We start from the raw sequence: 23,167 nt of genomic DNA on the forward strand, positions 1-23,167 counted from the left end.
AAAGATAAAGGTTATTTGAAGCAGAACAGTTTTGTATGGACTTTACAAAATGTCACTCCAATACCTTTAACCACAAAGTGCTGTAACTGAAAAAAAACAAAGCTTCCACAGAAACAAAATTGTAAAACTGTTCATATCGCCATAATAGCACAAATCAAACCGAAGCATTTACATTGCAATATATCTTGTGCATTTACATTGCAATATATCTTGAATGACTTGACTGTTCCAGATACAGAGGAAGCCTGTAGGTGTGCGTAGTGTGAGATAGGACTGGATTGGAGATCATTGGGTTGCCAAACGTCACCAGAGTACATGTTTCTCATGACCAAAATGTTTGGTAATACAGCCTGTTTCTAGAACATATTGCTTGAGGGACAGTCAGTGTCTTTATCTTTGGTTAGGTTTATTAGTATAAAGGTTACATGCCTGAAGCAGAACTAAGATCGCAACGCTTGGTGTTTAGGGGAAGAAAACTAGAAACAGACCTCTATCTCTGTAAATACGTGTATATGATTAACTAAACTCTGCAACACTTTAAATGTACACCATGTACATGTATGTTTAGCAGTTTCAGGCTCAAGCATGTCAATAGTTGTTGAGGGATTGTTTTTCCATAGTTTTCCAGTTCTTTGGTTGTTTTGGAAATTACTTGAAGGTTTCTTGATTTAGCTGAAAACTAGACAGTTATTCTGTTTTCTATACCGTAACCAGTTAATTGTGTATAAATCTGATACCCAGGAAAAATGCAACACATTTCCTTGTAAGGGGATGATTTTTTGCTTGAAATTTCCACAAGCCACATCCCTCTAATTTATACATAAACATGGACATGTTTCGTCAAAACTAAATCTTTTTGATGCTAGAACTCTGCCCTAAAAGCACTGTCTGTTTCTGAACCACTGCATGGGTGTTCAACATCCTGCAAAGCTGAAAACAACTTGCAGTTGACATTTCAGATACGTGCCTTGGACTAGGATCTTCAGGCTTACTCAACCAATTATTCCCAAAGTGGCCAAAATTAGTTTTAGCAAAATGTGTCTGCACGGTATCGTGTAAACATTTGTCAGCCTCCTAAAAGGAATAAGGGTGTTTTAGTGATGCTGAAAATACAGGCCTTGAGGGAAATTGTGTCCCATGCGTCATTTAGTCCAAATCTGATTTTGCTGATGGGTCCTTGTCATCTAAACTACCTCAACTGAGGTATATTCTTACTCTGATCAGACCATCCTCTCCCTGTTGGGGTATAAGGGGAAATCACTACCCTCTGTACTTTCATGTGCCTCTACTACCCTCCAAAGTGATCAACAACCATCCAGGGACTGAATGCTGGTCACTTGGTAACTGTCACACTAGTCTGTAATAATGAAAATAAGTACCTTAGGTAGGTGGGGAGTTGTATTCAAAGCTTCTTTAAAAATCCAATACCTCCCCCCACTAGTTGTAACAAAAGGGCACCCTGGCCTTAGGCCACATCCTCTGCATTGGACCTGTACTAACAGTTGACAATGAAGCTTACCTGGGTCATAGTGAACAATATACTGCTTAAAAAGATCTGCTGTATGTAAAAGCTCATCAGTTTGGCCAAGCCATCATGTTCATAAGCTGCTACAAGTATTTTTCTATTCCCTATTCACTTAGCTTGATGACTATTCATTCTCATAAGATCAACAAGGTACCAGACCATTTTCCCTACCAGCCTCACTTTGGCTCCATTTATTTGAGATCAAAAAAATAAACCCAATAATATGTCAATAGTCTTCAAAGTATAAAGCTAATTCCAATCTATGTCTAGTCTTAGCTCAATTGGGTAACACTTTGGTTAGCTGAAAGCAGCTCAGTATCTTTCCAGTTTTTAATTGACTATGGGAGATTGCTTTCAAAGCATCCCCACTACACGGATATCCATACCTATTTATTAACCGTTCCATCAAATCAAACCATATTGAAAATACATCGTACCTCAATGGGCTTAACAGTAGATCACCCCTTGTGTGATGGGTACATTGAGGTAGAGTTCCCAATCCTAGCATATTAAAGTCATTTGAATGCGACAATGTCAATTTATTCAGCTTTCTCAACAGAGACTTAGTGCAAATGAAACTGTCAGCATTGATTCATTAGTGTTTTTAGTCATCTCACCATCATGTATTCTCAGTCTTATTGTTGTTGCTTGTACACCATGGAGGTAGATGCTTGTAGTGTCTGTTTACTTACTGGGCCTACATGAGATTGATGTGATACATGTATTACTAGTTAGCACTTTACAAAGTCTGAAGGTTCATAATGAACCGCCAATGGGACGCCAAACAGATGATGTTTTGGTTGTTTGGGAAACATTAGACGACAACAAAGGGCTTGGACTAGAGTGTTTGCACTTTATGTAGTGTTCACTTGGTGCACCATTAAAACATTTATGATCAATCAAATATTCTCCTTGTTGCCTCTAGTAGGCTTCATTTACTTCTTATTTCAAAAATGTTTTTTTTTTAATACAAAGTAAGTATAATATTTCAGTATATATAAGTAGCGTAATGTTCTTGGTTGGAACCAGGAAAACGGCGTTGCACTGATGGGTTCCTGCAGGATAAACAGATAAATGAATGTATATTATTTATCGAATTAAGATGATCTCGTCTCAGATCGGTATTCCTCATTTAGAATGTTTTCTTCAAAGTCTCAATTTATTAACAAAACATACATTAAGAAATCCTTTAAGAATTTCGTATTGCGTCTGAGCTTGGAGAAAAATTCAAATGTGAAATCAACGCCTTAAGTTCATTTCTGTGCAACAAAGTTCCATTCTAGTGAAAAGGCCATTGCCAAAGTTCACAAGAACAAAAGATTAAAACCCTTCCTACATTGTAATGCAAATCACAAGTTCAAACAAGATATCATGATGTTAGTAAATAGTGACTACTGTAAGGATTAGGGACTCTTCACTTTTGTCCAGATATGTTTTTATTTTGAATTTTTCAATTGATAACCCTTTGCCTACTGAAGAAATCTGTTCTACATCAGGTAAATATTTTGATGATAGATGATGGTAGTTTGAAATGATTATTCCCCACCCCAAGCCCAACCCCTTCCTCCCCGGGCCCAATTTCATAAAGCTGTTAAAATACTGCTTGACAAATTTCTTTGCTTAGCAAAAAATTAGTGGGGCACCAGTCACAACAATGTAAACTGAAAGTAGTTTTGGCTGGTAACCTGTTTCCGTTAAGCAATACTTTTATGTGCTTAGCAATATGTTGTACTTTTGGGCCCAGTAGTCTCCTTTGAGAGTGTGGGAACCTACTGCGTTGACCTCCGGATCCCTGATTGGCAATTGAAGTAAACCTCTTCAAAAGGTCTGTATACATTTGAGATTTGTCTGACAGAAGACGGAGTAGTTTCAATTCTTTTCTATTTGGAGGACTCAGCATTCTTGGGGGCCGGAGACCCATTCATGTGCAAATAATAATGTCAACATGGGCTTGGAGACTGAAATACAACTGTTAGTTAGAAATGAGAATACTGTGTGTACACAGTTGTATTGATGTTTGTTGCTGTAACAGTAATGTGTCATAGCAATGAATAATGATTTATTGAAAACAATTAAAGAGTGTCATGTTGCTTTACTATATATTTTGCCTAATACCAGCAGCAGGTTAACCATGGGATAATACTAAACACCCCTGGTCTATGTAAGATACACATTTCTTGTGTGTTTGTGCTTCAGCTTTCTATTAAACTTTCTTTTAGAATACTATAATGATTCCCATTTGTAAACCTGGTCGGAGAGAAGCAATATAAGGTCATTTATCATAACTTGATCTTAGTCCAAAAGTAGACGCATCCATTCCATTGCTCTCTACAATTTACTAAAAAAATGTATACAAATAAATTTAGTCAGAATGGTGGACGTTAATAGTAAAACACAACAACCCATTTTTCATTTGATGAAGTTTCTAATAAAACCCATATCATTTATAATAAATGGTTTGTGGTAATGATGTGTACCGATCAGGTTGCACAGCCCTATTTGAGTAAGTGAAATTAGTATTCCGTTGTGGCTCTCAGAATAAATTGAAAATACGCTTCTTCACCCATGCAGTACTTAGCTAAATTAGGTTGTACAGCATCGCAGATCAATTAGTTTTCTGTGGAGTCTACTACCCAGGTTATGTTTGCTGATATATAACCTTTGATTCTGGCATACAGTTTGGAAACAACCTCAAAATGCACACAATGGCTGGCTCGACATTATAATTACTGAGTGCTTTCTTCTTGCATTTTCTTAAAAAAAAAACAATAGCACACAGATTTTGAGGAGCAAAAAGACGGCATTGCAAATTTAACATTTGCCTTAACCATGGAGGAAATTACTTCCTCCTTGTTTAAAAAAAATACCTTGACATCAAAGAGCAGTATTAAATCAATTATCCCTTTAAATTTGTCCTAATAATCTGTAGTTGTAAACGGAGAATTTAATGCTTCATATAGAAGCAGCCCTCTAGTTTTTTTTAAAACAAACACTTGAAAAAAACAACTGGCAAAAGCTTAGGCCCCACATTATTTGGATCTGTAGTTTGTTCAGAAGCTGTCCTGCCCTGTACTATCTTCCTCCATGGTAGTTATGGTACATGTACTACCACCATGGAGAAAGTCCTTTATCTATGGTCTGCTACTACACTCTATGGTACAACACTGTATGTGGTTTTGAGTGCGTGGTCACTGGAGCCAGACAAGCTCTTAACCCATTGTATCCTATGGTTGACCATGGTCAGTGGACTATAGTGGGAAAGTGGATGAGTGTACAGTTATTATCAGTAGTCTATTGTTGAAGATTTGATTATATAATGTTGTCCCTAATTAGGGAAAGTAACATGGGGGACACCTGCTATTGTATGTTGTGTGGTTAGTGGTTTGAAGAGATACAAAGAACTGGAATGTAGTGACTGTACATGTATTTATGTACATGTATTTATGTACATGTATTTATGTACATGTTTAGTGCTTTTGAGCATTGGTCCTTGCTCTATGGTTGGTATTCCTCCATGGTATGGTAGATCGAATTAGTTAAAAAAAATTGTGTTTCTTGTCCCTGTGAGGCGTTCATGTACTGTGGGTTTTATGTTATTATGGGTATCATTCTGTGACTCAAGACAGTCATCATGGGTCAACAAAGCTGGATAGACAGAAATATATTGATCTTGAAGTTTAAAACAAGCTTTCCTGTTGGTGGAGTTAGTGTCCAGTTGTCATTATAGGGCTGAGATAATCATGCTCGCTTGCCTCAATACTAATCTTTGTTTATGAGGAAGAAACGCAAATCAAATTGGCTAAATGTAAAGTTAATAATGTCTTTAAGACAAACTATGGAGGCTTAAAAGAACCATCATTAGCTAACTTTGGAACTGTCTATTTAGTCCCGTTAATGAAATCTGCAGTATGTAGGATGTATTATATTTCATTTGATGTTCATTTTGTTTGTAGCCTCGAAAAAAGGGCAACCTTTAAAGGGATGCTGCAGTGAATTAAAATAAAACAGTTAATTTTGCTGTCATTTATTTCTGATATATGTATTGAACCTCAATAAAATGTGTTTTGTTTTTTCCTCGACATATCTCACTTGCGTAAGTAGTGTATAAGTCATGCCCCTCCCCTTTTGTGGATTGTTACCGCCCCCCTACCATCGACGTCACGTCGGGAATTCAAACATATCGTCGGCAAAAAGAGTCTGGTCCCTAACTACACGCGCCTAGGTACCAGGCCACACAGTGCACACGTCTCTATATGCATGACGTGACGTTTATGCCCCTTTTAGGGGCGGGGTGGGTTCCCCAAATCTCTTGAAAACCATTTTAAAAATACTTGCGCATTTAATAAAAAATAATAAAAAATGTTTCAGGTTTAAAAAGTCATGTTTAATCGTTTAAATTATAAAAAAAAACCACTGCAGCCACCCTTTAAAGCGTCTAATTAGTGCAAATTGTCACTTGGCTGTATCTGCTATTAGAACTGGTTTTTAGTAATGTTGGTTTTTATTAATATTGGTTTTATCGTAAAGACAGGAAATTAAAAATGTTTGGTTGTAATAATCACATGTTGGATTAAGAGGTCTCTGTTTACATACTAGGCCTAAAGGCAGGCGGTTTTTAGCTTCACTGAGTTACATTTCAACCCAATTCCTGCCCTCATTAAATGTCTGTGCTGCACTATATCAACAGCTAGATACTTAATGAATCTTGGAGGTGTTTACATATGCAGTGATATTAAATTTTATGTGTTTTAACATTTCACATTATGGACAGATGAACACACAAACCCTTTTAAATTCCCTAGATGTTGATTACATTAAACAGGCACTTTGATACAGTTCTTATTGTATGAACTAAAAGGCAAATTTTTATGTGCCTTTCATAAAATAAGGGACAAGGGTGATTTTCTTCTTGAAGTAAAACATTAGAATGTCTTAATGATGATAAATCCTACTTTTGCTAGTTTAGATTTTAATCAGAGTAACTAATTGATAATAGTACTGTCTTGTCAGATTTCTGATTGTTTGTTTAATTATTGTTAGCCGTGTAAGAAGTAGACACACCACAGCAATGAAGAAGCAATGAATGTCAAAAGAAATCAATAAGAATAAACTAAGATTTTGCATTGGGGATAAAGAATACTATTTGGTTTTCACCCTTACCTTACTAAGAAACTAAGATATTGAACACTTACTTTTAAAACTTCCTAAAAAAAAACACCTTGTATGCCTACATACATCAGAACAAAATATTATATGTGTGTGAAGTCATGTTGTGCCCAGTACATGCATGTGTGTAATAGACTATGTCTGAACTTGTGGCTCTTGCTACAGCTATGGCTACTGTGCTAGACTTCCATGTGTATAGGGTGTCTTTAGAAACACTCAAAGCCTACAGAGGTAACAGTCCTATAGGGGGGATTGGTCCTAGTACGGTGCTTAGGTGGGTGTCTTTAGAAACACCCAAAGCCTACAGGGGTAATGGTCCTATACGGGGGATTGGTCCTAGTACGGTGCTTAGGGGGTGTCTTTAGAAACACTCAAAGCCTACAGAGGTAACAGTCCTATAGGGGGGATTGGTCCTAGTACGGTGCTTAGGGGGGTGTCTTTAGAAACACCCAAAGCCTACAGGGGTAATGGGCCTATAGGGGGGATTGGTCCTAGTAGGTGCTAAGGGGGGTGTCTTTAGAAACACCCAAAGCCTACAGGGGTAATGGTCCTATACGGGGGATTGGTCCTAGTATGGTGCTTAGGGGGTGTCTTTAGAAACACCCAAAGCCTACAGGGGTAACAGTCCTATAGGGGGAATTGGTCCTAGTACGGTGCTTAGGGGGGTGTCTTTAGAAACACCCAAAGCCTACAGGGGTAATGGTCCTATACGGGGGATTGGTCCTAGTACGGTGCTTAGGGGGGTGTCTTTAGAAACACCCAAATCCTACAGGGGTAATGGTCCTATAGGGGGGATTGGTCCTAGTAGGTGCTCAGGGGGGTGTCTTTAGAAACACCCAAAGCCTACAGGGGTAATGGTCCTATAGGGGGGATTGGTCCTAGTAGGTGCTCAGGGGGGTGTCTTTAGAAACCCCCAAAGCCTACAGGGGTAATGGTCCCATACGGGGGATTGGTCCTAGTACGGTGCTTAGGGGGTGTCTTTAGAAACACCCAAAGCCTACAGGGGTAACAGTCCTATAGGGGGAATTGGTCCTGGTACGGTGCTTAGGGGGGTGTCTTTAGAAACACCCAAAGCCTACAGGGGTAATGGTCCTATACGGGGGATTGGTCCTAGTACGGTGCTTAGGGGGTGTCTTTAGAAACACCCAAAGCCTACAGGGGTAACAGTCCTATAGGGGGGATTGGTCCTAGTAGGTGCTAAGGGGGGTGTCTTTAGAAACACCCAAAGCCTACAGGGGTAATGATCCTATACGGGGGATTGGTCCTAGTACGGTGCTTAGGGGGTGTCTTTAGAAACACCCAAAGCCTACAGGGGTAATGGTCCTATACGGGGGATTGGTCCTAGTACGGTGCTTAGGGGGTGTCTTTAGAAACACCCAAAGTTTTCAGGGGTAACAGTCCTATAGGGGGGATTGGTCCTAGTAGGTGCTAAGGGGGGTGTCTTTAGAAACACCCAAAGCTTTCAGGGGTAACGGTCCTATAGGGGGGATTGGTCCTAGTAGGTGCTAAGGGGGGTGTCTTTAGAAACACCCAAAGCCTTCAGGGGTAACAGTCCTATACGGGGGATTGGTTCTAGTAGGTGCTAAGGGGGGTGTCTTTAGAAACACCCAAAGCCTTCAGGGGTAACAGTCCTATAGGGGGGATTGGTCCTAGTAGGTGCTAAGGGGGGTGTCTTTAGAAACACCCAAAGCCTTCAGGGGTAACAGTCCTATAGGGGGGATTGGTCCTAGTAGGTGCTAAGGGGGGTGTCTTTAGAAACACCCAAAGCCTTCAGGGGTAACGGTCCTATAGGGAGGGTTGGTCCTAGTAGGTGCTAAGGGGGGTGTCTTTAGAAACACCCAAAGCCTACAGGGGTAACGGTCCTATACGGGGGATTGGTCCTAGTACGGTGCTTAGGGGGGTGTCTTTAGAAACACCCAAAGCCTTCAGGGGTAACAGTCCTATACGGGGGATTGGTCCTAGTAGGTGCTAAGGGGGGTGTCTTTAGAAACACCCAAAGCCTTCAGGGGTAACGGTCCTATACGGGGGATTGGTCCTAGTAGGTGCTAAGGGGGGTGTCTTTAGAAACACCCAAAGCCTTCAGGGGTAACGGTCCTATAGGGGAGATTGGTCCTGATACGGTGCTTAGGGGGGTGTCTTTAGAAACACCCAAAGCCTTCAGGGGTAACGGTCCTATAGTGGGGATTGGTCCTAGTACGGTGCTTAGGGGGAACGGTCTAGAGTGCACCACACATTGCTGGCTATAGTATTGATAATTTTAGACACATTCATTGATTCATGTATACACACATTATGTGAACAATTCAGGTCATTCAGTATATTGTTATAGTGTTATCCCCAAGGTAACATCATCGATTTGGGCTTGTGTATAAATAACATTGCTTTGCATACTGATATAGGGCTGTAGGGGTGTCATATATGATTTATCAAGTTGTCAATGTACACACATATTGCAGATATGAAAACATTCTCTCTATATCCAAGCATTGCTGAGAAGCAAATTATGTATTGATGTACATTCCTATGCGAGTATCAAGCTCTGTATCATTGCCTCGATGTTTGTTTGTCATTTAAAAGTTTCTTATGAATAGCATGAAATATTATTTTACTTACACTTCATTTTAATTACTTATTGGAATGGTGTTGAAAAAAAATGTCCTGATTTCCTCCCAAATAAATTCCAAGCCTTACAGGGGCCTCCATCATATTCTAGACCTAAGGGAAAATGACATCCTTTCTTACATCCCGTCTGATACTCATTAACATCAATGTCTCCCCTCGTCAGACAGGACAATAATTGATCATTCCTGTCTTATGTAGAATATGGCTTATGATGCTAAGTGCAGGCAGAAACACACTGAGAGTGTTTGCAATGTGAAGGATGCGTACTCCACATGTGTGAAATGATTGTGTTGCAGGATTTTTAATCAAGGTCTACTCAATGTGTTTTTTTCATATTGAGAGAAAGAGGAGGCGTCGATAGATTATGTTACAAAATCTAGGTCTAATGTCCTAGAGCTGTTTCATAGGAAAAAGAAATATTTAACACATTAATTTGTTCAGACAATGTGATCTAAATGTAATAAATGTTGACCAGTGTTATTTTGTTGTGTGTGTTTTATACAGGTTTTCTGCTCTCCATCATGCAGCTCTCATTAGTAACTGTAGCATCATGGCTACCTTGCTGGAATGTAACCAAATATATGTTGATATCAAGGATAATAAAGGTAAATCACATTTTTCTGAATAAACCCCAAAGGAAGGTCTGGACTGTCAGTAATTAGTGACCTTAATTGACTACATCTAGGCCTTTTAGCCCCCATCAGAATCCTCCAGTTTGTGTGGGAACCCAAGACCAAATATTCATAAACTGTGAACTTTAAAATAAGATTCATAAATACCTCAGACAGTTTCGCTATTCCTATTGGTGGAGAGCGCGTCACGTTAAACCGTTGATAATGACCAGTGTTTATAACCGGTTGTCCGCGCTAGTCTTGATGCAAGACGTATGCAGGCGCTGTCGGTGAGTTGGCTGTGATGGTGTGAAAGGAAAACCTGCGAATATGCACCAAGACTCGGAAACGGATAAGTTTTACAGAGTTTCTTACTTTATTACGCCTTTTAACCAAAAAGGTATTTATGAATGGGAATCAAAGTGTGTTGAAACGGTTTTCAACTAGTGGTTTAAACCCGCCGAGGCCTGTATCTTGATAATTTACCTTGACTTCGTCTCAGTAAAATTATCGAGAACCAGGCCTCGTTGGGATTAAACCACTAGTTGAAAAACTCTTCACCACACATTGATTCCCTTATTAAAGTGTCAATGGTTGGATTCTTTTACCAGATGCAGATTAAGAACCATGAGGCATTGTTTCATACTTGTCTCTGCCCTTCCCTGAAAAAAAGGAAGAATTCTTTTCAATGGTTCTTCCAAGAAAAACAAACTTCAAGGAGCAAATTGTACATAAGTGTCTGATACTTGAACTGCCAGTGATTATTGATTATGAATGTTTCAATACATTTGTGAGCTAGTGGATACTGTACAGAAGTTGCTGCTAACCATTGATGCCATGCAGAAATAAACCTTTTGGATTTCCTTGTAATAACCTCCTGAAATCTTGTGTACCAAGGTGAACCAAACACCTGTTCCATATTTTGGCTTTCTTGAAAATATTTTTTAACGAACCAGCACCAAGTTGTGCTTGTGACCAGGTGTTAAAATCTGGGAATCATTAAAGAGGTGAATGTCTCTGGAGCTTCAAAGGGACTCACATAGGGTGAATGTTTCTGGAGCTTCAAAGGGACTCACTAGGTGAATGTTTCTGGAGCTTTAAAGGGACTCACTAGGGTGAATGTTTCTAGAGCTTTAAAGGGACTCACTAGGATGAATGTTTCTGGAGCTTCAAAGGGACTCACTAGGTGAATGTTTCTGGAGCTTCAAAGGGACTCACTAGGGTGAATGTTTCTAGAGCTTCAAAGGGACTCACTAGGTGAATGTTTCTAGAGCTTCAAAGGGACTCACTAGGGTGAATGTTTCTGGAGCTTTAAAGGGACTCACTAGGATGAATGTTTCTGGAGCTTCAAAGGGACTCACTAGGTGAATGTTTCTGGAGCTTCAAAAGGACTCACTAGGGTGAATGTTTCTGGAGCTTTAAAGGGACTCACTAGGATGAATGTTTCTGGAGCTTCAAAGGGACTCACTAGGTGAATGTTGCTGGAGTTTCAAAGGGACTCACTAGGTGAATGTTTCTGGAGCTTCAAAGGGACTCACTAGGGTGAATGTTTCTAGAGCTTCAAAGGGACTCACTAGGTGAATGTTTCTAGAGCTTCAAAGGGACTCACTAGGTGAATGTTTCTGGAGCTTTAAAGGGACTCACTAGGTGAATGTTTCTGGAGCTTCAAAGGGACTCACTAGGTGAATGTTTCTGGAGCTTCAAAGGGACTCACTAGGGTGAATGTTTCTAGAGCTTCAAAGGGACTCACTAGGTGAATGTTTCTAGAGCTTCAAAGGGACTCACTAGGGTGAATGTTTCTGGAGCTTTAAAGGGACTCACTAGGATGAATGTTTCTGGAGCTTCAAAGGGACTCACTAAGTGAATGTTTCTGGAGCTTCAAAGGGACTCACTAGGTGAATGTTTCTGGAGCTTCAAAAGGACTCACTAGGGTGAATGTTTCTGGAGCTTTAAAGGGACTCACTAGGATGAATGTTTCTGGAGCTTCAAAGGGACTCACTAGGTGAATGTTGCTGGAGTTTCAAAGGGACTCACTAGGTGAATGTTTCTGGAGCTTTAAAGGGACTCACTAGGATGAATGTTTCTGGAGCTTCAAAGGGACTCACTAGGTGAATGTTGCTGGAGTTTCAAAGGGACTCACTAGGTGAATGTTTCTGGAGCTTCAAAGGGACTCACTAGGGTGAATGTTTCTGAAGCTTCAAAGGGACTCACTAGGGTGAATGTTTCTTGAGCTTCAAAGGGACTCACTAGGTGAATGTTTCTGGAGTTTCAAAGGGACTCACTATGTGAATGTTGCTGGAGTTTCAAAGGGACTCACTAGGTGAATGTTTCTAGAGCTTCAAAGGGACTCACTAGGTGAATGTTTCTTGAGCTTCAAAGGGACTCACTAGGTGAATGTTTCTGGAGCTTCAAAGGGACTCACTAGGTGAATGTTGCTGGAGTTTCAAAGGGACTCACTAGGTGAATGTTTCTAGAGCTTCAAAGGGACTCACTAGGTGAATGTTTCTTGAGCTTCAAAGGGACTCACTAGGTGAATGTTTCTGGAGCTTCAAAGGGACTCACTAGGGTGAATGTTTCTAGAGCTTCAAAGGGACTCACTAGGTGAATGTTGCTGGAGTTTCAAAGGGACTCACTAGGTGAATGTTACTGGAGCTTCAAAGGGACTCACTAGGTGAATGTTTCTGGAGCTTCAAAGGGACTCACTAGGGTGAATGCTTCTTGAGCTTCAAAGGGACTCACTAGGGTGAATGTTTCTGAAGCTTCAAAGGGACTCACTAGGGTGAATGTTTCTTGAGCTTCAAAGGGACTCACTTGGTGAATGTTTCTGGAGTTTCAAAGGGACTCACTAGGTGAATGTTTCTGGAGTTTCAAAGGGACTCACTAGGTGAATGTTTCTGGCGCTTTAAAGGGACTCACTAGGTGAATGTTTCTGGAGCTTCAAAGGGAATTACTAGGGTGAATGTTTCTGGAGCTTCAAAGGGACTCACTAGGTGAATGTTTCTGGAGTTTCAAAGGGACTCACTAGGTGAATGTTTCTGGAGTTTCAAAGGGACTCACTAGGGTGAATGTTTCTGGAGCTTCAAAGGGACTCGCTAGGGTGAATGTTTCTGGAGCTTCAAAGGGACTCACTAGCGTGAATGTTTCTAGAGCTTCAAAGTAAGCTTGGGCGATATCACGATATTATCGAATATCGCGATATTAATTTGGACACGATTTCGATATTGGATGGATTTGGTTTTAATCGAAATATCGATATATCGCGATATATCGCGATATATCGCGATAATCGCGATAATTGCGATATATCGATATATATCGATTAAATATCGCGATGTATTTGCTAGCTGATACCCCATAGATTTGGAGTAAAACCAGAAGAATAGGTCATTAGAACACCTCTCTTATACTAGGACTGTCTGTTCTATAATTTTCACTTGGAGTTTTAAGACTGATGATGTCAATTTCATTAATCACGATTATATCGAATATCGCGATGTATTGTCGGCGATATATCGTGAATAAAATAAATCGTTATCGCCCAAGCTTACTTCAAAGGGACTCACTAAGTGAATGTTTCTGGAGCTTTAAAGGGACTCACTAGGTGAATGTTTCTAGAGCTTCAAAGGGACTCACTAAGTGAATGTTTCTGGAGTTTCAAAGGGACTCACTAAGTGACTGTTTCTGGAGTTTCAAAGGGACTCACTAGGTGAATGTTTCTAGAGCTTCAAAGGGACTCACTAGGGTGAATGTTTCTGGAGCTTTAAAGGGACTCAATAGGTGAATGTTTCTGGAGCTTCAAAGGGACTCACTAAGTGAATGTTTCTGGAGTTTCAAAGGGACTCACTAGGTGAATGTTTCTGGAGCTTTAAAGGGACTCACTAGGGTGAATGTTTCTGGAGCTTCAAAGGGACTCACTAGGTGAATGTTTCTGGAGTTTCAAAGGGACTCACTAGGTGAATGTTTCTGGAGTTTCAAAGGGACTCACTAGGTAAATGTTTCTGGAGCTTTAAAGGGACTCACTAGGGGGAATGTTTCTGGAGCTTCAACGGTACTCACTAGGTGAATGTTTTTGGAGCTTCAAAGGGACTCACTAGGTGAATGTTTTTGGAGCTTCAAAGGGACTCATTAGGGTGAATGTTTCTGGAGCTTTAAAAGGACTCACTAGGTGAATGTTTCTGGAGCTTCAAAGGGACTCACTAGTGTGAATGTTTCTGGAGCTTCTAAGGGACCCATTGGGTGAATGTTTCTTGAGTTTCAAAGGGACTCACTAGGGTGAATGTTTCTGGAGCTTTAAAGGGACTCACTAGGTGAATGTTTCTGGAGCTTCAAAGGGACTCACTAGGGTGAATGTTTCTGGAGCTTCAAAGGGACTCACTAGGTGAATGTTTCTGGAGCTTCAAAGGGACTCACGAGGGTGAATGTTTCTTGAGCTTCAAAGGGACTCACTAGGGTGAATGTTTCTTGAGCTTCAAAGGGACTCACTAGGGTGAATGTTTCTGGAGCTTCAAAGGGATTCACTAGGTGAATGTTTCTGGAGCTTCAAAGGGACTCACTAGGTGAATGTTTCTGGAGCTTCAAAGGGACTCACTAGGTGAATGTTTCTTGAGCTTCAAAGGGACTCACTAGGGTGAATGTTTCTGGAGTTTCAAAGGGACTCACTAGGTGAATGTTTCTGAAGCTTTAAAGGGACTCACTAGGTGAATGTTTCTGGAGTTTCAAAGGGACTCACTAGGTGAATGTTTCTGGAGCTTCAAAGGGACTCACTAGGTGAATGTTTTTGGAGCTTCAAAGGGACTCACTAGGGTGAATGTTTCTGGAGCTTTAAAGGGACTCACTAGGTGAATGTTTCTGGAGCTTCAAAGGGACTCACTAGTGTGAATGTTTCTGGAGCTTCAAAGGGACTCACTAGGTGAATGTTTCTAGAGTTTCAAAGGGACTCACTAGGGTGAATGTTTCTGGAGCTTTAAAGGGACTCACTAGGTGAATGTTTCTGGAGCTTCAAAGGGACTCACTAGGTGAATGTTTCTGGAGTTTCAAAGGGACTCACTAGGGTGAATGTTTCTGGAGTTTCAAAGGGACTCACTAGGTGAATGTTTCTGGAGCTTCAAAGGGACTCACTAGGTAAATGTTTCTGGAGCTTCAAAGGGACTCGCTAGGGTGAATGTTTCTGGATCTTTAAAGGGACTCACTAGGATGAATGTTGCTGGAGTTTCAAAGGGACTCACTATGTGAATGTTTCTAGAGTTTCAAAGGGACTCACTAGGGTGAATGTTTCTGGAGCTTCTAAGGGACCCATTAGGTGAATGTTTCTAGAGTTTCAAAGGGACTCACTAGGGTGAATGTTTCTGGAGCTTTAAAGGGACTCACTAGGTGAATGTTTCTGGAGCTTCAAAGGGACTCACTAGGTGAATGTTTCTGGAGTTTCAAAGGGACTCACTAGGGTGAATGTTTCTGGAGCTTCAAAGGGACTCACTAGGGTGAATGTTTCTAGAGTTTCAAAGGGACTCACTAGGGTGAATGTTTCTGGAGCTTTAAAGGGACTCACTAGGTGAATGTTTCTGGAGCTTCAAAGGGACTCACTAGGTGAATGTTTCTGGAGTTTCAAAGGGACTCACTAGGGTGAATGTTTCTGGAGTTTCAAAGGGACTCACTAGGTGAATGTTTCTGGAGCTTCAAAGGGACTCACTAGGTAAATGTTTCTGGAGCTTCAAAGGGACTCGCTAGGGTGAATGTTTCTTGAGCTTCAAAGGGACTCACTAGGGTGAATGTTTCTAGAGCTTCAAAGGGACTCACTAGGTGAATGTTTCTGGAGCTTCAAAGGGACTCACTAGGTAAATGTTTCTGGAGCTTCAAAGGGACTCACATAGGGTGAATGTTTCTGGAGCTTCAAAGGGACTCACTAGGTGAATGTTTCTGGAGCTTCAAAGGGACTCACGAGGGTGAATGCTTCTTGAGCTTCAAAGGGACTCACTAGGTGAATGTTTCTGGAGCTTCTAAGGGACTCGCTAGGGTGAATGTTTCTTGAGCTTCAAAGGGACTCACTAGGTGAATGTTTCTGGAGCTTCAAAGGGACTCACGAGGGTGAATGCTTCTTGAGCTTCAAAGGGACTCACTAGGGTGAATGTTTCTGGAGTTTCAAAGGGACTCACTAGGTGAATGTTTCTTGAGCTTCAAAGGGACTCACGAGGGTGAATGCTTCTTGAGCTTCAAAGGGACTCACTAGGTGAATGTTTCTGGAACTTCAAAGGGACTTACTAGGGTGAATGTTACTGGAGCTTCAAAGGAACTCACTAGGTGAATGTTTCTGGAGCAAAACACAAGTGGGCCTCTTCAATAAAACTTTGTGCCTTCCAATAATATTTTGCTAGGTCTCGTATCTATGATTTACAGCACAATAGCCTTGAATGGACCGGTGCTATAGGCAAGGAATATCAGCCTACATTGACAGGAAGTCTGTCAGGCAGGTGGCCCCTAAAGTGATTTATATGTGTATTAATATCTGATTTATTACTGGTGTAAGTTTCCAATACACATGTGTGGTAACTTTATTTAGTGTATAGTGCAGCTACATGCACTCTGTATTAGTACTCTCAGAGGGAACTCTCTGTCGTTTCAAAGGCTACTGTCGTTTTTCACTTTGTAACTGAATTAGGTCAATGTACCAGTTCACTGGAGTTAATGTGTGTGGTCATGTTATAAAATCATAACCACAGATATCTGTAAAATATTCATTTCATCATGGTCTAACTACTTAAAAACTAATTCTCTTGGTACTTGATTAGAGATTGGAGTGATGGACGTATGTTTATTTTTACACTGTGTGTTCTCTGTATCTGAGCTCTGTAAACAAAATCACAGGCATAATACTTTGGTGGGAATGGAACCCACGACCTTTGCAACTCTAGAGCAGATGTCTTGCCAACAAGACCTTTGAGTATACAGTGCTAACAAACATCGGCGTAAAGCCCGGTTCACACTTCCTGTGAATGTGAATGCGAATTTGATGTGAATTTTGATGTGAATTTGACGTCACAACTCTCCCTTCGCTGCGATTTCCGCAAGAGAGTTGTGAAATGCGAAATGCGTTGTGAATTCGTGACGTCAACATTCGTATTGCATTCACAGGAAGTATGAACCGAGCTTAAGGTATGAAACAAAAATAATTGTATTTATCCCCGGTGCAACTTTAGCATTTATATTAAAACAAATTTATTGTTAAATATGTTGAATACAACTATATTTACATGCATTTCCTTTCAAATAATAAAATGTAAACCCAATTAGTTTTTAGTCAGGTATAAAGGAAGTTAGAATGGATGGCAGGAAGGATTCTTGTAATTTACGTTGCTCATCCTCCTGCAATTCTACATGCAGTGCTACTATATCAAACTTAATCCTCTGTAGATTTAGAAGCAGATTGGGATACAAAGAGGGTATTGAGGGAGTATTAGTGGGGATCAGCAAGACTAAAGAGTGCTCCTTAGGTGAGATAGAAGGGAGTTGTAAGAGGTATTATCAGAGGGTTCAGGATGGTTAAAGCTTGGAGGTAGAATAGTTGAAGGAGCTTAAGGAGGAGTGTTGACAAATGTAGTGCTGGGAGGCCTCGTGCATTCTGGGAGGCTTCATGTAGGGCTGCATTCTGGGTACTGATCCTCCTTCCTTATTATGCCTTTTTTGTATTGACCATTGTATGGACTGCTTCCCTTGTTTGTTTTGAATAATTATTGACCCCATTGTATTGACTATTTGCAGTGTTTTACCAATCTTAGATAGATTCATGATCGTTAATAGATTTACTTTGTTTGTGATATAATCTTGCAGGAATGCGCCCACTGCACTATGCAGCTTGGCAAGGCAAGCTTCAACCAGTCTCTCTTCTCATGAAATTTGGTTCCTCCCCTAATGAATGTTCTCTTGAAAGTGATACACCTCTACATCTTGCATCCCAGTATGGCAGTCATATGGTGGTAGGTAGCCATTGAAATTAAACATCATATAAATCAGTTCTCTCAAAGGCAGTGGACACTATTGGTAACTACTCAAAATAATTATTAGCATAAAACCTTTCTTGGTGACAAGTAACGGGGAGAGGTTGATGGTATAAAACGTTGTGAGAAACAGCTCCCTCTGAAGTGACATAGTTTTTCGAGAAAGAAGTAATTTTCCACGAATTTGATTTTGAGACCTCAGATTTAGAACTTGAGGTCTTGAAATCAACCATCTAAACGCACAAAACTTTGTGTGACAAGGGCGTTTTTTTCTTTCATTACTATCTCGCAAGTTCGATGACCAATTGAGCTCAAATTTTCACAAGTTTGTTATTTTATGCATATGTTGAGATACACCAAATGTGAAGGCTAGTCTTTGATAATTACCAATAGTGTCCACTGCCTTCAATGAAAATTGACCCTGCCTTTAATAAAGGTGATACTTTTCTCATTTGCATGAAGTTATTCTTCCTGTCCCTATACCTAACAAATGACTTTGTTTGTAGTGGTAACTTCATTGCTAGTTTTAATTAATTTTAAAGTAGAGGTGTGACAATCACTGCTAAGGAAATACTGAGGTAGCTTTGATTGTCATTCACTTAGTATTATCACAGTCGCTAAAAGCTGGTTTGGAGTAAACACATTAAATAGCAGAGATATAGAAACTTCTTTGAGGTAGGCACTAGGTGGTAGATTTCACAACTTTCAATGACATCAGTATGTCCCGAGGCCAACTGGCTCAGATTGGACAAAACTGTTTGCTTGGAAGTGATGGTTTATGACTTATTTTGGTTCTGTGTAAAGGCTACTTCTCAAAGGGAAAAATAGAAGTGTTTACAAACCATCATCAAGCTACAGTCAGTCCATCTCAAAGCAAAGAGAATAGCTATACAGGGAATGTCATAAAACTGTCATGGCTGACAATCTTATTATCTGTATTGAAGGTGGCCACCTGTATATTTGTTGTTAATTCTTGTATTTCATTGTGAAAAAAAAAAAAAAACGAGACGGGAGTTATCAATCATTGTAACTGCTTTGTATCCTATCAAGCAAACTACAGATATGGGGATGAAGAAAGCATTTAACAAAATACACAGGATTATAAAATTATCTTTTGATAAACCCAAAGTTGTACCATTTTTTGGTACTCCCTTACTTTATTACACAAACTGATGCAACTCAGAGTGTTCTATCATTTACAATATAACCCAATGGTGATATTCACAACAGGTGAACAGACTTCATCAGTTTCTATTTAGAATCCAGTCACCAAAGCCAAAAGCAAGTGTAGAAATGTCCCCTGTATATATAAATATGAGGCCATTTATAGCCAGTCCTGAGGCCCAGAGTCCTGAGGACCTAGTTAGATAATTAGGCACCTGTTGAGAAGTCTGACTGCTTGACCTCTGAAAGGTCATACACACCAGGATGTGCCTTCATCATGGCCAACATTTTTACTATTAACTATACACAGCCTTGGCTATACTATTCTTGGGTGTACCATGGAGGAACATGGCTGTACATAAAGTACATTTATTCTTATCTTCTAGATTGTAGGAACAAGCTGTTACAGCGGGCACTATGTTCAAAGACTATTGCCCGCTATGGTACTATTCCCGCAAAACACGCGCGTGCGATCACAAGCCTATATTAGTTCATCCCACGTGACCGTGTTTCAGCCAACCAGAATACAGAACGAGCAAGAGGTGTGTTATAATGTACTATAGTGCACTGCATAGAAGCAATGTGTCTATTTTATGGGATAAACAGGTTTTTTTACAACTCCCAGCAGAAATATAAGGTACAAAAAGTGCAGTTAACCTGTATTTAGTATTGTAAAGTTCTGGTTGTTAAGTTTATGAGTTTGGTGATCAGGCTGAAAACAATGGCTGAAACTGAACATAGATCCTGTAAGGTTAAAGCACTATAAGTAAGCCATCAGCTTAATACTCTAAAGAACTCACTACATATAGGCCTACCGATTGTTGTGTTTGAACATCTGCTGATTTCCCTCAGCTTTTAGGTCACAGTGTCAACATTTCATAATTATAAAGAACGGCAAGACCGAGTAGGTTTCGGATGAAGTTTTTAAAAGGGGTTGGGGAGCATTAGTTTATAAAAATAGTACATTAAGTACAATTGACTGTAGTTTTCAAGAAATGTAAATCAGGGATGCAGCTACATGTATTCAACTGAATAGCTGATTTCCTCTTGTTTCTTCTTTAATGATTAATAGTCCCATAAAAAAAACACTGGTTCATGTTGTTTGCAGTTACATTGTATTTAGAGAATCTGAAAATTCCTCACAGCGCAGTCTTTGTAGTTGGTCATATTTTTTTCACTTCTGTGTCAGTAAGAACAATGTTTTTGAAATAAAGTATTTATTAAGAGTTATTTCTGTGTTACAAAAAATGTACCCAGGCTCAGGCTTTAAGTCTTAAAAAAAAACCACACAAACCCAAAACACATAATTAAAAAAAGCATGAAAGGTAAACGTTGACATTTCTATAGGGGTCAAAACAAGAGTATATAATGGCATTTTATTGAAAACTAATATTTGTATTTCTTTTTGCACCACTCCTTTACTATTCAGGTGGAGAGTCTTCTTCAGTATCAAGCCAATCCAGTCTTAAAGAATAAAAAAGGCAAGACAGCTCTTGATCTAGCGGCAGAGTTTGGTCGCTTGAAAGTCGTCCAGCGTTTGATGAACAGTAATCAATGTACAGCTCTTCTTGATATTCCTTCTAGAACTAGAGTCAGTATGCATACACCACTTCATCTAGCAGCTAAGAATGGCCATATTGATGTCATGAGGTAATATTATACAACCATCGGATTTATCAGCATTCTTTTCTGATTTCAGGTATATATCAAACGCATGCTAACTTAATGTAGGTATTGACAAAGAAATCCAATCTCCGGATTAACATGCTGGTACCCTACCAACTGCAGGTTATAATCCTGCTCTTTCCTACAAAACCTGCTCAAAGTTTAATGATGCCCTGATATCATTTGGGAATTAAGCACAGTTTGTACAGTTTGACCACACAACTGTTAAATAACTTCTAAAGATGAATTCCTGATCTCATGAAATCGGACCTGTTGTATCATGGAGGAAGGAGGCTCTAAGCATGGAGCCATGCTCCAAGCCATTATGTCATTGTATCTACCAAAGATTTAGATACACCAAAGACAAGGCAACCACTCAAACTAAAGTTTATGTGTTTGTAAATGGTTAATGCTATAAACGAACTGTATTCATTATTGGTAGGCAATCCTTACTTACCAGCTGTGTAACATAAGGTTTATCTTCCCACACAACATGGAGAGACAATCTGCTGATAGCTCTGATCAATATGCAGCTGTTGTGACAATTTACACAATTTGGCATTAATATTTTAAAATGATGATGCAATATTTAGTTAACACAAAAAATAGAGTTTCTGTAGGTGTAAAGGTTTTAGGTTCAGAAGAACCCCCCCCCCCCCAAAGTATACACAATGTTCATTGTATTTTGTATATGTACTGCCTGCCATAGGTACTATCATGACCACAGGTCAAGCCAAATTGATAAAAACTGTTCTGACCTAATGCCATTTCTTTCATTACATTAATCAAACATGTGAGAAATGTAGATGTTTGAATGATAGATAGTTAAAGCCATTGGACACTTTCTGAACAGAACAAGAATGTAAAAGTTCACAGATTAGACTAGACTACCGAGGTTGCCCGGTAGCTAGAAGCAGTTCGAATTCCATGTTTTGGCAGGGGGTACCGCAACGATATAAGAGATGTTAAATTTGCATCGGGGATAAATAATATTAATTTTTGTTTTACCCATACACCGATGTGTGTCAGCACTGTATACTCAGTACTTTCCTGAGTCCTGTGAAAAAAATATCACAGGCATGTTACTCGGGTGGGACTCGAACACACAACCCTTGCAATTCTAGAGCAGGTTTTTACAAACTAGACTACCGAGGTTGCCGGTAGCTTGAGGCAGTTCGAATCCTATGTTTTGGCAGGGGGTACCGCAACGATATAAGAGATGTTAAATTTGTAAATGGTGTTTGAAGCTTTGCATGGAGTGGAGAATAAGAGGAACTATAAGACGAGCAGAGTATATTGTTCGAAACGTCGAGACCAAACCGGTTCTTCCTTTAAAAGAGTTTTTACCCATGGTTGTACCCGCAAGTTTACTATTATCATTTATATTTATAGTTGCTCTTATGTTAAATTTGCATCGAGGATAAATAAATTTTAGTTTTTACCCATACAACGATATATAAGTTGTGATACGCGAAGTGTGGGCCTTTGAACAATACTGTTTACCGTTGTTGTGCAATTGCTTTAATCCTTTGTTGAGCTATGGTTGTGAATACCAACTCTCCAAGAAAGTTGCAGCGTTGAGTCTAATGGCTGTAGGCCCCAAAACCTATTCGTTTACCTTTTAATTTGAAGACTCTCAAATGAGACGACTTACTCATAATCTCAATACAGTAGCTCTTTGATTGAGCAAATCTTGGCTGATATTCATTTTGTAGAATCTATTATTAAGCCTGTGGATTCCTAGTTCTTGATGGTTAGTATGTACAGTGTATTGCCATCAGCAGCCCTCTGGTAGAAACTGGTTCTCATAGTACTTGCTATTAATCACTTAGTCTTCACATAGAGTGTTTCTGGTTCATGGCCAAACTTCACTTGATTGTAAACAGGGTTATAACAAGAAACCAGATTTCATGAAGTTTTTAAGCAGAAATCTTTACCTAGAGACTATAGTATTTGTTAAACAGTCAGTGGCAGGGAACCATGATGAAACAGTTTACATTCATTTTGGGAGGAATTTCAATTGTGCTGAGCAGACTTTCTTGATGCTAAATGAAATGAAGGTTTTGGTTGCGTGTTTAGCCTGTAGGCAAACTCTGATGGGGCTAGTGGAAAGCACGTACTATACCCTTGGATCACGGTTTGTTTGTATAGCTGCTTGACAGAGGGCAAGTTGAAGTTCAGGTCTATTTATCCCATGGTGTACCCTGGTCCCCGAGGTGACCCGTGGGGGACACTACACCCCCAACAAACTGTATAGAAAGTGGCAAAGTGGGTGGGGCAACTTTAACAGGAATTGTGGTGTGCTATTTTGCCTGTGTGTTATAAATTGGTGTTACCTGTAGTAGGTGTTGTCACAAACTATGCATACCATACAATCAAAACCTACAAATAGATATGTGTGTGAGGAAGATATATATGTAGCTTGA

At 39.8% G+C, this 23,167-nt stretch overlaps 1 protein-coding gene across 3 annotated transcripts in view; it reads left to right on the forward strand.

Moving 5' to 3' along the window:
• LOC139943717 (uncharacterized) overlaps nucleotides 1-23,167 on the forward strand; it is a 129,490-nt gene that overhangs the window by 24,473 nt on the left and 81,850 nt on the right. For all 3 annotated transcript variants that reach the window (XM_071940464.1, XM_071940465.1, XM_071940466.1), the window contains exons 3-5: nucleotides 9,818-9,918; nucleotides 17,746-17,891; nucleotides 20,506-20,726. In XM_071940464.1, the coding sequence (XP_071796565.1) occupies nucleotides 9,818-9,918; nucleotides 17,746-17,891; nucleotides 20,506-20,726 (468 nt within the window). The remainder of the gene's footprint in view (nucleotides 1-9,817; nucleotides 9,919-17,745; nucleotides 17,892-20,505; nucleotides 20,727-23,167) is intronic.

The sequence above is a fragment of the Asterias amurensis genome, chromosome 11 (assembly GCF_032118995.1).
Source record: "Asterias amurensis chromosome 11, ASM3211899v1".
NCBI classification, from domain to species: Eukaryota; Metazoa; Echinodermata; class Asteroidea; order Forcipulatida; family Asteriidae; genus Asterias; species Asterias amurensis.